The 14,791-nt window shown below is 38.7% G+C and overlaps 1 protein-coding gene across 3 annotated transcripts in view; it reads left to right on the top strand.

The window, feature by feature from the left end:
- Nucleotides 1-14,791, top strand: part of RALGPS2 (Ral GEF with PH domain and SH3 binding motif 2) — a 114,322-nt gene that overhangs the window by 76,908 nt on the left and 22,623 nt on the right. For all 3 annotated transcript variants that reach the window (XM_053984665.1, XM_053984666.1, XM_053984667.1), the window contains exons 9-13: nucleotides 412-549; nucleotides 1,438-1,528; nucleotides 3,909-3,976; nucleotides 4,625-4,760; nucleotides 5,665-5,816. In XM_053984665.1, coding sequence (XP_053840640.1) covers nucleotides 412-549; nucleotides 1,438-1,528; nucleotides 3,909-3,976; nucleotides 4,625-4,760; nucleotides 5,665-5,816 — 585 coding nt within the window. The remainder of the gene's footprint in view (nucleotides 1-411; nucleotides 550-1,437; nucleotides 1,529-3,908; nucleotides 3,977-4,624; nucleotides 4,761-5,664; nucleotides 5,817-14,791) is intronic.

Here is a 14,791-nt window from a genome sequence, read left to right as displayed (position 1 = left end):
CAAGCTTGAGTTTTTATTCAGCTTGAAGTGTTATGGGTATAACTTATCCTTCTATTGTTTTTTAATTGCTGCTTTGGAGGAATGAAGTAGTAGACTACCTAAACAATTAATTTTGATGGTGTATTTTAGTATTGTGTGTTTAGTATGCTTCATATTTGTCAAGAGAGTAGTAAATTGGTGCTGTGGAGAAGATGAGGTTTATGAGTATCTGTGCATGTCCTTGTAATTACTTTTAGATTTCTAAAATTATTTCCCAGGTAAATCCAAAATCCTATTATGACAAAATGCTTTTGTCAACCTGTTTTAATGTTAGTGCAAGCAAAACTTCTCCACAGTATTCTTGATGAGGGTTTTTTTCTGCTCAGTGAAAGACATTAAACAAAGAATCTTCTCATTCTAATCTCATTTCAGGTATTTATCTGTCAGACTTGACATATATTGACTCTGCCTACCCCTCAACAGCAAGCATTCTGGAAAGTGAGCAAAGAACAAATTTAATGAACAACATTCTTCGAATTATCTCAGATTTGCAGCAGTCATGTGAATATGGTAAGCTAGTGTGTAAATATCACAGTGTTAAAGAGAAGAACTTTAAAAGCTTTAATTTTTGTCTGCTGTGATGCAATTTAAGTAAGGCTGTATCCATGTGAATGCCATTAACACCCTCCCTCTTCCTCTCAGCCCAAAAGTCTGGGTTTATTCTAGTATTGTTGGTTAAGACAGAGCATCAGGGTAATGAGACACAATAAAATTGCATTTCTCTTACATCAAGCAAACTGCAATATATATTTTCTGATGATAAATGTGTAGTAGTACCTCATACTCAAGAGTAGTTTTACTGGTATTTATAAGCTTGTATCCCTGTGTTCCTAATTTTATGACTGAATACTAAGAATAGGATTTCTTTTGGAATAGTACTTTTACTGGAGATAATAAAGTTCACTCAGCTTGTCTTTTGGACATTTATAGTTCTGTCCATAGATCAGATAATGCATTTATTTCTTGAAAGATGGTTTCACTCACAGTCCTCTTCCCATTCTAGTAAAGTCCTAATGCTTTGTTTGTGATGGTGGAATTTGAAATAGCACAGGACTGTGGCTTCCCTGAAAGCTCAGTGTAAAGAGAATGTGGGTTGTGAAGGAGTCCTCAGACTCCATGTTCCAGTTCTGGGCCTTTGGTTTGGCCATGGATGTTGTCTTACTTTTCCCTTACATGTGCTCTGATAAGCAGCTCTGGGGTTTCTGTGTGGGGAGTGTCAGCTCAATGCATGAGAATTGCTGTGAAGTTCTAAAATTTCAGTATCATTAGGGCCTGTAGTTTGTACCTCCATCTCACATAAAAAGGCAAGAGATCTGAATCTATTCAAATAGTTTCTGGAAAAAAAGCTTTGCTTACCAATGAGTGGCTCAGTGTCAATGAATGGTGTCTGTTTTCCAGATATTCCTATGTTGCCTCATGTTCAAAAATATCTAAACTCAGTTCAGTACATAGAAGAACTACAAAAGTTTGTAGAAGATGACAATTACAAGTAAGTACAAAATGCTATAAACTGACCATAACTTATCACAAAATTACTTTTGTAACTCAAAGCCTGTCACTTGTGAGATTGCACCTGCACTGGGGAGTTGTATTACATTATGTGGGTGTCCCTGCCCATGGCAGGGGGTTGGAACTAGATGAGATTTAGGGTTCCTTCAGACCCACACCATTCTGTGATTCTGTGATTATGCACCTCAGACATAGCAGCTGCAAGCAGCTGTGGTTCCAGTAGGATGTTGTGCTCAAGGCACTTCCCCACATTCTCAATGGCAGATCTGCTCCCTTTTCTATGCCAGACTGCGCAAGTCCTTGCTTCAGGTGGGTTTGGTCTGCTGAGAAAGACTTTCTACACATGGCTCACCTGTAACACTGTTCTGTCATTAAGAGGACTCCTGTGGTTGGAGATGGCTTAAATCATTCTTCATCAGAACAAAAACATCTGTGCATCCAGTCCCAGGTTTTTACTGAGGGTGACTTAGTTTTCACTTGCAGATAACACTTCATTTTATACTTTCCTTTTTTATTTATTCTATTTTATTCTTTTGCTCTTTGATAGGTTATAAAATGTGAGTAAAACGTAAGCACTTGATTTTTGAGAGGCAAGTTCCTGTTCCTCTCTGCCTGTTCCTCCCAGCCTCCCACCCAAGGTTTCTATGTCCTTAATTAAAAGATTATTACTGTAATAAGTGATTTGGCATCCAGAAAAACTGAGGGAGGGAAATCTCTGGCAAGAGACAGGAACTGAGGATAGGAAACACCCTAAGGCAAATCTGTTGCCTATGAAGGAAGGTTTTGTTCATTGGCTGATGTGCTTGAGGAGGTTCCCCACCCATTCCCATCCTGCCTGCCTGGGAAGTTTGTCACCTCAGAGGGCTTGAATTGGTTGCTTGTGCAGCTCCCTTGGAATGGCAGGAGGGGGATGCACACTTTAGGAACAGCTGTGTTTGCCATTTAATAGCCCTGACTTGGATTTACTGAAAGGCAGCAAATGGGGACCCTTCAGTTTATGTCAGAGAACAGTTAATGAGGACTCAGACTCTTGGCTTCTCTTCTGAGGTTTGTAAGTTGTTCTCTGTGTGTCCCTGTGGAAGCATCCAGCTTCACCTTTTTCCTGGGATGTTCTACAGCCTGATTTGGGAAATGTCACTTCTCTGTCACTGAAGAGTAAAGCTCCATTGGTCAAACATTTGAAGGAAGGAAAAAAAAAAAGCTAACCCAAACCCAAGCTTCTTACCTGCAGTGTCTCCTTAGGACACAGTATTCATGAATTCCACTCTCCACCTTCCTTCACCTTCACTGGGTAGGTCTGACTAGCAGTAGGAATTTGATTGATGAAGGAGCTGCAGTTTCTTTGTCCTGTACAATCCATGTTTTGGTAGCAGGGCAATGACTGGAGACAGTGGCACATAAATCAGAAGCGTAGCTGCTGTTCACAACGTCTGGTTTTGGACTGGTGGGTTTTGTACATCTCCAAACTGAATGTTTTTATGGTTGAGGAGTGTGTTTGAAGAATTGTTCTTACTTAAAGTGGCTCTTTTACTTTTCATCCCCTAAGGTGTCTAACAGCAAGAAGGTTGAAGTTAGAGAACAGCGACAGTGACTTGAATACATAGTTTTTCTTCCTAAAAGATTTTATTTGAAAAAAAAAAAATTATAAAATTGTGGTGAATCATTGCTATGGTGTCTGGAATGGGAGGGAGAGGAGCTGTCAAACTTCAAACTTTTTCTCCCCAAAATTAAATAGATGCTTTCTCAGTGTTAGTAGTTTCAAAGATTTTAGTTCTGCAAACTGTGTGGACAAGATACACTTCATCTTCCTGAAGTTATCTTCCCCTATAGTCTGCCTTCTTTGTGGGCCTGCTGGAAATGGCATTAAAAAGTTACAGAAAAGCTTGAATTATGGCTGAAATCAAGTTGATAATGTATTTTCCAAAACAGAGAAGAGGATTTTGGGTTTTGGACCAGTAAAGTCAAAAGGCTTGGTGCTTGGCACACTAGTGCACTTCATAAAAAAATTTAAAATATGAAGTGTTCCAAGAATAAATATTTTAGCCAAGGTGGGGGGAGAAGTTGTGTACTACTTTCAATTTTATTTTTCCCAGGTTTTAGCTGGAGTAGCAGTTTCATGTGTGTGCCAGCCATCTCAGGGCACTGGAGGTCCTGGTGGTCTGTGTGAACCAAAGCAATAGGCAGGACAAATCAAGTTTGGAAACAGTGTGTGCTAAAGATAACTCTGCACTGTTTGTATTACCTTCATAGTATTCCTTGCAATCACAGAATCAGGCAGCTTGCAATCATAAATTAAAAAAATTCTTCTTCATAAATTTTTATTTCATTATAAAGTAATTTTTAATATTTCTTTAATGCAGGCTTTCATTAAAGATAGAGCCAGGGACCAGCACTCCCCACTCTGCTGCTTCCAGAGAAGATTTAGTAGGTAAATGCTTAATAAATGTGAGAAGACTTGAGGTTGTCATGTGCATTATTTTAGAACTGCAGACGTGGAAAATATTTGCCTGAAGCTATAAAGAAGTGTGAAGTTTAAACACTGCGTGTTTGTAATAAAAAGTCTAAAGGTGATCTGTAAAGAAGGAACTGAGTCATTTTTTTAGGTTTTTGTATGTATTGTGGCACTAAGTTGTTAATGTCATTTGGGGTGAAGGGCTATTAAATATTCATTCTTTGTTGTGTCTAGACAGAAGGGCCTTCATCTAAACTTTTCATGGCATAATATGCTTCCAAGAATGAACTTTCTTCTTGGTCAATGCCAAAAATGGTTGAAGGCAGGAGTTTGAAAATGTAGAATCAGTGGGACATGCCCAGTGCTGGTATAGCAAATGCAGCCACCTTTAGGACTTGCAAAATACTGGATGGTCTATTTGAACTAAGTGTGTTTGGTTTTAATCCTGTGCAAAAATCCTGAAGTGCAGGGGGTTTAATTCTCAATAGATAAAGGAGATTTACTGCAGCTATCTCTTATAAAGGGAGTTTAGGAAGTTTTGTGCATTTTTTCCATGATTTTCTAAGAAGTGATCCTGACAGTAATTCTGAAATTCCTTGGGAGTAATGTCTTTTCTCTTCCCAGGCTCTGAAGTCGGAGCATCTCCACAAAGTGGACGGAAAAATGTTGCAGCTGAGGGAGCCTTGCTACCACCAACACCCCCTTCACCTCGGAACCTGATACCCCATGGACATAGGAAATGTCACAGTCTGGGATACAAGTCAGCATTTTGCTTAACCTAAAAATCCTGAGCTTTTTTTTTTGAAGTGATGTATTGTCACTCAATACAAAAGCTTTGCTTGTATAAAGTAGCATGACTTGTACACAGTACTTCACTCACAGAGCAATTTGTGGCCAGGGAGCAAGCTCAGAACTATAATGCTGTTATCCCAACCAAAGAGAATTAATCAAAATAGGAAGGCTGAAGTTTTGATGATAAGACTAGTCAGTGAGTTAACTAGAATGGCTCTTTCTGAATGACAAAACTATAACTTTTTAGTAATTCAATGCCACTATAATTATTTCAAATTCAAAATTATATTGCTGCTTTATTGGTATTTTTACTAGGAGACCTCCTTTATAGACTTTCTTTGTAGACTATCTCTGTTTAGTAATGGCTTCAGGCTTTTTCTATATATGTGTACTTCTAATAATATCTTGATCAATATCTCATTATTTCCCTTATCATGTCTTCAAAATGCAAGGTAGTAGCTACTCAGTAATGAATAACTTCTATTATGTAAGTTTACCTTTAATGACCTAGATTGCAATGCTGCAGTTCAATTATAGAAGTGTTATAGAAGACAAAAATATAGTGTTATAGAAGACAAAAATATAGTGTTATAGAAGAGAAAAATATAGTGTTATAGAAGACAAAAATAGCATAAGATATTGGAAGTAATTGTTAATGTACTCCTAACTTCATCTTTGTTACATGACTCCTGTGCAGTTTTAAACCTGGCAATTCCTACCGATAATTTATTTGTGCACAATTGCTTATGACTTGGCCATGATTTAGTTTGACTTTAGGAGCACAGTGCATACAATCCTTAAGCATGTTAAAGCATGTCTCCTGAGACATACCAAAGGCGAGGTTGTAATGTTGTGTCCTCGTTGGTTTCTAGTTTCATACACAAAATGAACACAGCGGAATTTAAAAGCGCGACATTCCCCAACGCGGGACCACGGCACCTGCTGGATGACAGCGTCATGGAGCCCCACGTCCCATCCCGAGGGCAGGCTGAGAGCTCCACCCTGTCCAGTGGAATTTCAATAGGTAGGAGCTGCAAACACACCTATGCAGTGCCTCGGCTTTTAATAAAGGTTATAGCACAATTAGCTGGTGATTGAGCCTGCAGCAGGGCTGTTCAAAATTAATGCTTCTGTGGTAGAACAAATCTGAGAAATGTAGGGGAAGGAGGGTAACTTCATTTACACACCATGAACTGAGAAATTATGAAAAAGATTTTTGTTTCGTTGTTGCTGTTGTTTGGGGTTTTTTGGTTGGTTGTTTTTTTTTTTCTTTATCTCTGTTAGTGATAACAGCTTCTTATACTCCTCTTCCTCAATGGAGGTGGAAGGAAGTATGGGACATGATTTTCTATTATCTTTCCCTCCCTAAATCAATTCAAGTTTAAAAAGTTTTATAGTGGGATTTCTATGTAAAATGCCATGTTGACTTGACTGTGTAAATTGCTGACAGTTTTAAGAGCATAATTTCTACATGCTTCTGACTTCAACAGAAGATTGAAGTCTAACTTTCAAATACCTCAAAATGTCATAATGTACTAAATTTTGATAAATTATTTATCTTCATATATTTAGGATGGTGCTTTTTTTGAGAAGTTCTGCTTCCTGAGTTTCCTCCGTGAGAATAGGTGCTCTTTTTTCCTGTTGCACGTAGATCTTTTAGGTGGAGGGAGGACAGGACATAAGTGCCTCTCAAATCTACCTGTTTGCAGCTGGGGCTGATAAATGGAACCTCTCACTGCAGTCCTTCCCTCAGAATTATTGGTTTGATAGAATTTAATGGTGTTCAATTTTTATGCATTTGTGGTGATGAAAGATCCTTGTAGTGCTTCACATTTCTTTGGATAACTGAATTTTAAAAGCAGTTCTGCTTTTTAGCCTTTGTGGAAGGAAACAAGGTCACAGATTGTCAGATGATGCTACTTTCAGGAGCTGTATGTGTATTTTCTTGAGGAGAAGGCCATATGGAATTAGACCAAAGTAGCTGGTCTAAGTGAACCTGTTCACATCAGGCAGCTTCCACTATGTAATGTGCATCGCCTGTCTCTGTTCCCTGCAGGTTCTCTGCTGTGGCAAAGTTTTCCATTTCAAAGCCACCCATCAGGAATGGTGCTTCTCCTCAGTGTCCAGGCAGTTTCCATTCCCAGGGTTTGCATGGTGCAGGAGACCCAAGCGTTTGTCACCATTACTGAAATGTAGCATTGCCCTTTTCTCAGGGCAATTATTTTTTGGATGTTTTCTACCTAAATACCTAATAAATTCTCTGCAGTTGATCCTTTTTATCCTGGGTAAATTATTTCTGTACCTCCGTTAGAGCCTAGCAGGGAAGGTTTGCCAGAGCTGACAGACAGTTTCTCATAACGTACTATTAAGAACCAGTCACCATTTTTATATTTTGGAGAATATAGGATTTTCCTACTTTGTCTCCTCTCTGAATTTTTCAATTCTGTTCTCCAGCTCAAGCAGGACCTGACAAGCTGGAACAAAATTACCAGTTTAGAATATTTGTATAAATGACTTGTGAAACAGCAACCTTGGGCATTTTATCCAAGATCAGCATTTGTTGTTAGAAATTTCCCTCTCCCATTCTCTTTGATCTCCAGCCTCCCCATACTCAGTTTTATCACTGTTTTGACAGTCCAGCAGAGGTGTTATTTTTGCTGCTTCTTGATGATAAAAATTTCAGTGGCACAAAAGGTTGATAGAGGTGCTAGAAATACATATGGAAGAAGAGGGTAGGTTCTGGAGGTTTGCAGTATCTATTACTGCAGAATTCTTGGAAATGTAAGTTGTCTGGCATTCTGTGCTGCTGCCTCAGCAGGATTTAAGGAAGTTGATTGAAGCTGCTGAGTTCCTCCATCATGTTTGAAGTAGTCTGTTTGCTTAGGACTTGGAATTAGTACAGTCACTGCAGCAGAGAGGAGGTTTATGGTATTCTACAACACAGCTTCAAAAGACGGTCAGGAAAATGTCTCCTGAATGTGTGTACTGAAAGGAGTGTTATTCCTCACCTTGCCCATAAACGTGGATTTAAACCTGTTGCTCTAGAAACAGGACTACCTTTTTTACATATAAGCCTATGTAGGACTTAACTTTTTGGGTAAATGATCCTTCTTCAAAACATGGACAGGGTTTCTGCTATGTCAGCACCTTGAATGTGCCTTTAAAGACAACTGTAATGCTGCTTTAAATCACTCCTGTGTTTTGAGGGCTCAAAGGTGTTTAGACCTTTCCAGTCCTTTCATATTGGAGGATCTGATAGGATCTGCCTCTGTTAAATATTAAAACACGACCAGTGTAACAACACTGTCCACAGGAATCCATCAGCAAGTCTATAACCTAAAGCACACATTGAAGTGATGATGGACATTTTGGTTATGCCATGCTGGGAAAGGCTGACAGTCACTCTAGGAATGGTGCAGAGCATGTACATCCATGTCATTAACCTTTCACAGATGAAGAATGTACTAACTGGTTGGTTTTTATTGCAGTGAATGATTCCTAAAGCAGCAGCAATGCAGAAAGTGAGAGGCGTTTGCTCAAAACAGGCTGATCTGTGATGTGACAGCCAAGGTCAGAGACCTTTATCAGATTATTTTCTTAATTTCAGCAATTGGAGGCTGTGTGTACATTCAACTCATTCTGAAAACAAACAAACTCAAAAATATTAAAGATACAGCCTCTTTTCTATTGATTTCTTGTGCTTGGGTCAAAACACTTCTTGTTCCTAGCACTGTGGGATGGTGTTCCATAGCTGATGATCATGTGTTATGCTGGAATCAGCATACCTCTGGTTCTGTTGCCATCCTCCTATATTATAAATAGGTGCTTGTTATCTGGACAGAAGATTTAAAAAAATGAGAAATCTTTTTCCAGCAGTGCCAGGGCTATCCTAATAAGAAGGAAGAAACACTTGTCCAGTCTCATACACAGGGTCAGATGGGAAATGTTCTCTTGAATTCAGGAGTGTAACAAGAAGAAATAGTCTCTTTTAAGTTTTAGATATTTATAAAGTAGATGGCTACATTTGAGCTGGTTACAATTGGAACTCTTTATAATCACATAGACAATTGAAATCCTCAAGGATATGATTCATCTCATTCTTAGGTGGGGGGCTAAAAAGAGGTTATATGGCTTGAGTCCTTAAAACCCCACTTTATTTCTGTTGATTGCAGAGACTTTTGAGAGACAGCACAAGCAAATACAGACAGATGAATAGTGTTGAAAATGTCTGTTTTGTGCAGACAGTCCAGAATATGTGCTTTTAGTAAATTGGGACAGATGCTTTTACTTGGAGTGGAAGTTCATTGAGAACCCCCACTCACTGCTATCAGCCAGGCCTAAAGCTACAACGTGGTTTTTGTTCTTGATGGGCTGTGTTTGGATGAGGTCACTGCGTACACTCTGCCCTCCTGAGGTGTGAGCATTGCTCTTGGCTGGGTGCAAGGAACCACCTGCACGTTCGTACCACCTGTTCTCTTGCCTGTATTTGCCTCCTGTCACCTCCTCACCTAAAAGTAGGATAAATTAAGATGATTTTACTAGATCCTGATTCCAGTCAGAAATAGCATGAAACTTCCTTTAATTCGTAAGATATTTTTCTAAAGAATACATGGTTCTCTATTCATTCCCAATTTTCTTACATTTTCAAAGTATTTATTGCTTAAATATCTTCGCAGGAATGCTCAGTTTGTTTCATTAATGTTCTCAGAAGCTTTGGATTTCCACCATTTCTTCCCACCAATTTGGCTCTGCTGCATTACTGAATTTCTTAAGCTGGGTTTGTTTACAATGGCAAATTGTTCAGCTAATTCTTAAGAAGTAAAGGGACAGTGTAAAATAGGCCCCTCTTTTCATATATTGCTTCTATTTGGCTTTTTTCCTCTTAGAGTATCTAACCTAGAGGATGCAAAGTAATTTTGCTGAAAGTTGTTCTTTGAGAGTGCTGTCTCATATATACCACTTCAAAACAGATGTCAAGGTATGAACACAGGAACACTGCTGAAACTGAGATTGTAACTTGAGGTGTTTAAAAATTCAAAGGAAACAATTATGGATTGTGTTTGTAGCAGTGTTTGATTCAAATTCTTTTTAAGCTATTATTTTCCATTTATTTTTCCTGATCTACAATGATATGGATGAAAGCTCTGGAAAAACTAGAACTCTTGAACATTTGCCTTTGTTTGTGTGTTGCAATCACTGGAGAATAGCTTCAGCCTGTGTTCTAATGCAGTTGGAAGAATGAATGCTGCAGAGTCAAAGAAAGGTATTCTAAATCAGTATGAATTAATGTAAGAAAGTGCCTTTGTAAGAATAGTACCTTTCCAAACCTAAACTGGCGTGAAATACGTATGAGAAATCAGCATTTTAATGAATTCCTCTATTAAGTCACCACCTCGAAGTTATTGAATTCTACAAGGGATTATATTTCTCTTTAAATAAATGAAGTATAGGTGTAGGTATACAGTGTATGCATTTACTTTCAGAGGTCTTGGCAGCCTGTAGAGTAGGGAAGACATTTACACAGCCAGTGTTTGTTTGATTCTTTAACCTGTACTGTGCTGTTCAGGTGTGTAGGACTGAGTCATCAGATCAGATTCCAGGTAGGGTTTCAGGCAGAAGAAATATGTCAGGTTTATTTATATATTTCCTTTATATGAGTTATATGGATGTCTGACTCTTGCCTTAAATGTGGATACCTGGTTTTGCTATTGTAAGCCACTACTACTTTAGTGATAGGATAAATTAAAAACCTGTATAATGCTAGAGGTTAAAAATGCACATGTAGATGCCTGGATTTGAGAGGAGAAGATACAGTCTAGCACTCCAGTTCTGCCCCAATCTTTTTTGGTACTGTTTGGTCCAAGGCTCACTCTCTGGATGTCTTTCCATCAATGTAGTTATACAAACCCCCTGTTTCTCTCCCATCTTTATCCATTTGTTTATTTGCTTTTGCTGATTTTTCACAATGAATCTCAGTGATGGTATTAAAAGTTTCTGTCAATTCTCTGGCATGATATTGCTCGAGTCCTCTGCCAGAGTTCCTGCCATCTGTATTTGCTTAACTGGGAAACCAGAGTTGAGCTGCTTAAACTGAACTTAAATAGTTAAATAGTCATGAACTATATATGAGGATTTGCAGTGTGGCTGTGAACTCACCAAAGCAGAGCAGAGCTTTCAGGGCATGGAGCCCATCTCTGTGGTGTTGGCTGGGCTGGGCTGTGCTGCAGCTATTGATGTTCAGGCCTCTTGACCAGTTTTGTGTATTTTCATGGGAGAATTTTGATCTCGGTCAGGTCCGTCACAGCTCTGGAAACACAGTGTAACTGGAGCCAAGAGAGTGTCAATGACAGATTTGGGAAGGGGAAAGAATTTTTAGTCTGAAGACTTTTTAAACTCTTTGGGGTTGGTTTGTTTATGTTAACACATGTTTAACTTTGGGGACTAACTTCTGGATAAAGAAAGCCTGTGTTAAGTGTTCAGTATCCCCATACTTGGGGCAGTGAGTGGGTGCCGTGACCAGGGGAGTCGATATGGGATAGCACTGGCATTCCCTATCCCATAACTGGAAACCTCATGCTGTTTGTGTGGCTGGAGCACAGACATCTCACAGACATCCATCTGCCTGTGCATATCTGCAGATGTGAGCAGAAAATTGACATCTGAACAGAGCTGCAGTGCTGGGGCTCTGCAGACAATCCTGAGCCTCCTCAGATAATCATCAGCACAGTTAGCAAAAAAGCCATCTTGCCAAATGCTGTTATTCCTCAGATAGGAAAAAACCTTCCTAAAGATTTTATTTTATTTCAATCCTGCATCAGAAGTTTATTAGCAATAAAGAAAACTAGGAAGATAGTGTTTTGTGTTAAGTGGCTTCTTACATAAAGCCAAAATTTGTTTAGAACGTTAGCTAACAGCAAGGGCTTATACTGCCTAGGATTTGTTATTAAGTTTAACCTGAAGAACTTGCTTGAGGTTGTTGGAAAATCTCAAATATAGAGTACATATTTGAGAAGAATTTAAGAAGGTGATATATTTTTAGAGTACTGAATGAATTAAATATTTCCAGTTGAGGTGACACTCAAATAGTGCACTTAATGTTTAAACAGAACTTGGCTAGACATCTAACTTTTATTAAGTTAAAAACAGTCCCTTTTACCTCTGTTTTGTTTTGGAAGGAAGGATGTCAGGTATTCTGTTTTGCTTTTCAGGAAAGGGGTGGATTTTAGTATCAGAACTTGTGTCTTGCGAAGTATCTCCTAGAGGGTTTTAGAATCTAAAAAATCCTATTGGAGATGTTTTTATATGGATGTTAGAGGAATAGTCAAACACTAAAATTCAACCTTTTCCAGGTTTTTGTTACAATTTTTACAACCCCTATAGGCATCAATGTAAATGTTAAATCAATTGCTCTGATGTTTTGTGCAATTTTTTTACAAATTAATGATCCTTTTAAGTGTAATTGGTAATTCCTGTATAGGTTTAACTTTTTAAGTGAAACTTTTGGTTTACAAAGGCCCCAAATTCCTATAGATTTTCTCACTGTACTGATACTGTACCAAGGATTGTCACTTTGTGATAGGTGACATTTTAGCTCTTGATCTAGATTGCTTTGCATTTTTACAAAGCAACATTAGCTTTTAAATCTTTCTGTAGTGTATTTAGCACAGCATTTGAATATAACTTTATTAGCAAAACGGATACATTTGCCATCAAAATGTCATTTCAGGTAGAATTTAAATGTTATCAGCCAACTTTAAATGCAAACAATAACTTCAGAGTACTGTCTTATTAGGGGGTTTTAATTGTGTGGATCTATCAAGTGGACCTAAATTAAGAAGAGCTCTAGTCATATTAAATCTGTGCTTCTTGCTAATATAAAGCTAACTCTAAGCAGTAGTAAGAAAATAAGATTCTAAGTATCCCTAATGCTTTCAGTGTTGGCTGAATGACTTGACAGAACTTGCTGCACCATCTTGCAGAACAAATTGCTCCAAGTAACCAAAAGAAAACTTCAATTATATGCAAGGAAAACTATTTTCATGTTGGGGTTGAACTCTACCATCCTGATTGTCATTCCAACTGCTAAAAGGATTTCAGCACCTTAAGGTCTTCCTATAAGAGATTCTACCACAAACAGCCTTCTTCAAAGACAGTCAGCTGGGAGGTCCAACCCAAGATGCCTTCTTAAAGTTGTCTCTGAATTGTTACATCTGATTCTGTCTCCTCATCCCCAAATCATGCTACTTAACTAATTTGAAGAGACTTCATGTGTTGCCTTACAGAGAATGCAGCTGTGGTTTCATTAGGATGGAATAAATCACTAAGTTTTTCACTGTGATGGGGATTGTAGAATTTGCTGAAAGTACTGAGTGACAGTTGTTTCTTCTAGGAAATGGTAAGGACTTTGCAAAGACTCCTACTGCAAGAGCAGGCTCCACCTGGATAGGTTACTCCACTGGTTACTCCTGTTTTTTCTGGGGTGGTTAATGATTTACCTGGTAGTCTTTCTGTATAGAAGTGCCTGGGATAATGTGGAGCTCAACCCACACATTCTCTTCACCACATTACAGGTTAGGTGTAAATTGTGCTGAGGAGAACTTCTGATTATTTTTATGGCCGCTTCTTTGCTCACCTGCCCTGTGGCACCTGAATGTTTGCTGATAGATTCTGAGAGGGTCACTTGACGTGCAAGCACTTACTCAGCTGTAGTAACTAGGTCTCTTTGGTCACTTGTCCCCACAGCTCAGAGGAAATGTAAGTCACAGGAGGAGTAACTGTGCTACTTTTCTGTGCACATAGCTGCCTGCTGCTGTAACCCTCCCAGCAGCTGGATGCTTAAGGATCGATGATCTGCAACTGGAAGCACTAAAAACTTAAAGGCACTTCTGCTTACTAGAAAGTAATGCAAGTTACCTGTTGAATATTTTACCTCCCTGCTTGCAGCCCTTTATGCCTCCACTGCAACATCACTTCTGTATCTCTACACAAATGGCTCTTACTGTAGTGTTGGTGTGAACTAGGTTAGGACTTGCCTTTAGGAAAAAATCAGAACAAGCTGAGACCAAATTATTTAGTATCGCACAGAGATCATGTTAATATGTGGATGTTGATCTGATGTTTGCAGAAGAGGCATCTCAGTTGAATTGGCTGGCAGATAAAGGCTTGTATTTTCTCTTAAATTTTGCACAGAGGGAACTTCAGCCCATGCTGAGATTTTCATGGCTCTTGGCTGGAATTACCCCTGCTGTGTATAAATCTTTATTGCCTCCATCTTTACTCTCTGTGTTTACTCAGTGAATATCCAGACCTACTTTATACACATGATTTTTCACGGCATTGCTTTTCCCTTCTGATTTTCTGTGTAAAATTACAGGGACCTGGTTCCCATTTTCAGCCACTGTTTCTCTGAGGTTTCTCACCGTTTCTCCTTCTTGAGTAAGGAGCATTGATTCAGATTTTTTACTTGTTTGTTTCAAAATAATTGTATTATTTTATTGCTTCCCTTTAATATATGGGTGTTCAGGCAGCAGAGCAAACAAGGTGGCAAGTTAGTGTGCCAAAAGGTGGCTTCAAGCACTGACATTGAATTGCACTGATATTTAGGCTTTGGGATTATCTGGAGCTAAAAAATGTTGGTTTGAAGTGGTGAACAAGGATAATAGCTCATGTGGGCAGCTGGGCTGATGTGAAAGGTAAATAGCAGCAAGGCAACGGCTTGGAATTGTGTATAGAAGCTACTGATTCCTGTTAACAGCATCCCTACTGATAATTATTTACTGATTTTTGACATTACAGCTAACCCCACCTATATTTAAATACTCATGTTCAGACTGATGGGATTTACTGGAATTGTAAAGTTATTGTCTTATTTATGGGACTGCCTTGAGTGGATGCATCAGACTTCTGGGTTTTGGGATTTTCCTCTATTTTCAGTGTTTAAAATGAAGTTTTTCTAGATTAGTTTACAAAGCATAGAATGAAATAATACTGTTGTGATCT

Source organism: Vidua macroura, chromosome 9 (assembly GCF_024509145.1).
Source record: "Vidua macroura isolate BioBank_ID:100142 chromosome 9, ASM2450914v1, whole genome shotgun sequence".
Classification (NCBI taxonomy): domain Eukaryota; kingdom Metazoa; phylum Chordata; class Aves; order Passeriformes; family Viduidae; genus Vidua; species Vidua macroura.
The sequence above is the reverse complement of the archived record's forward strand: the minus strand, read 5'-3'. Positions and strand labels throughout refer to the sequence as shown.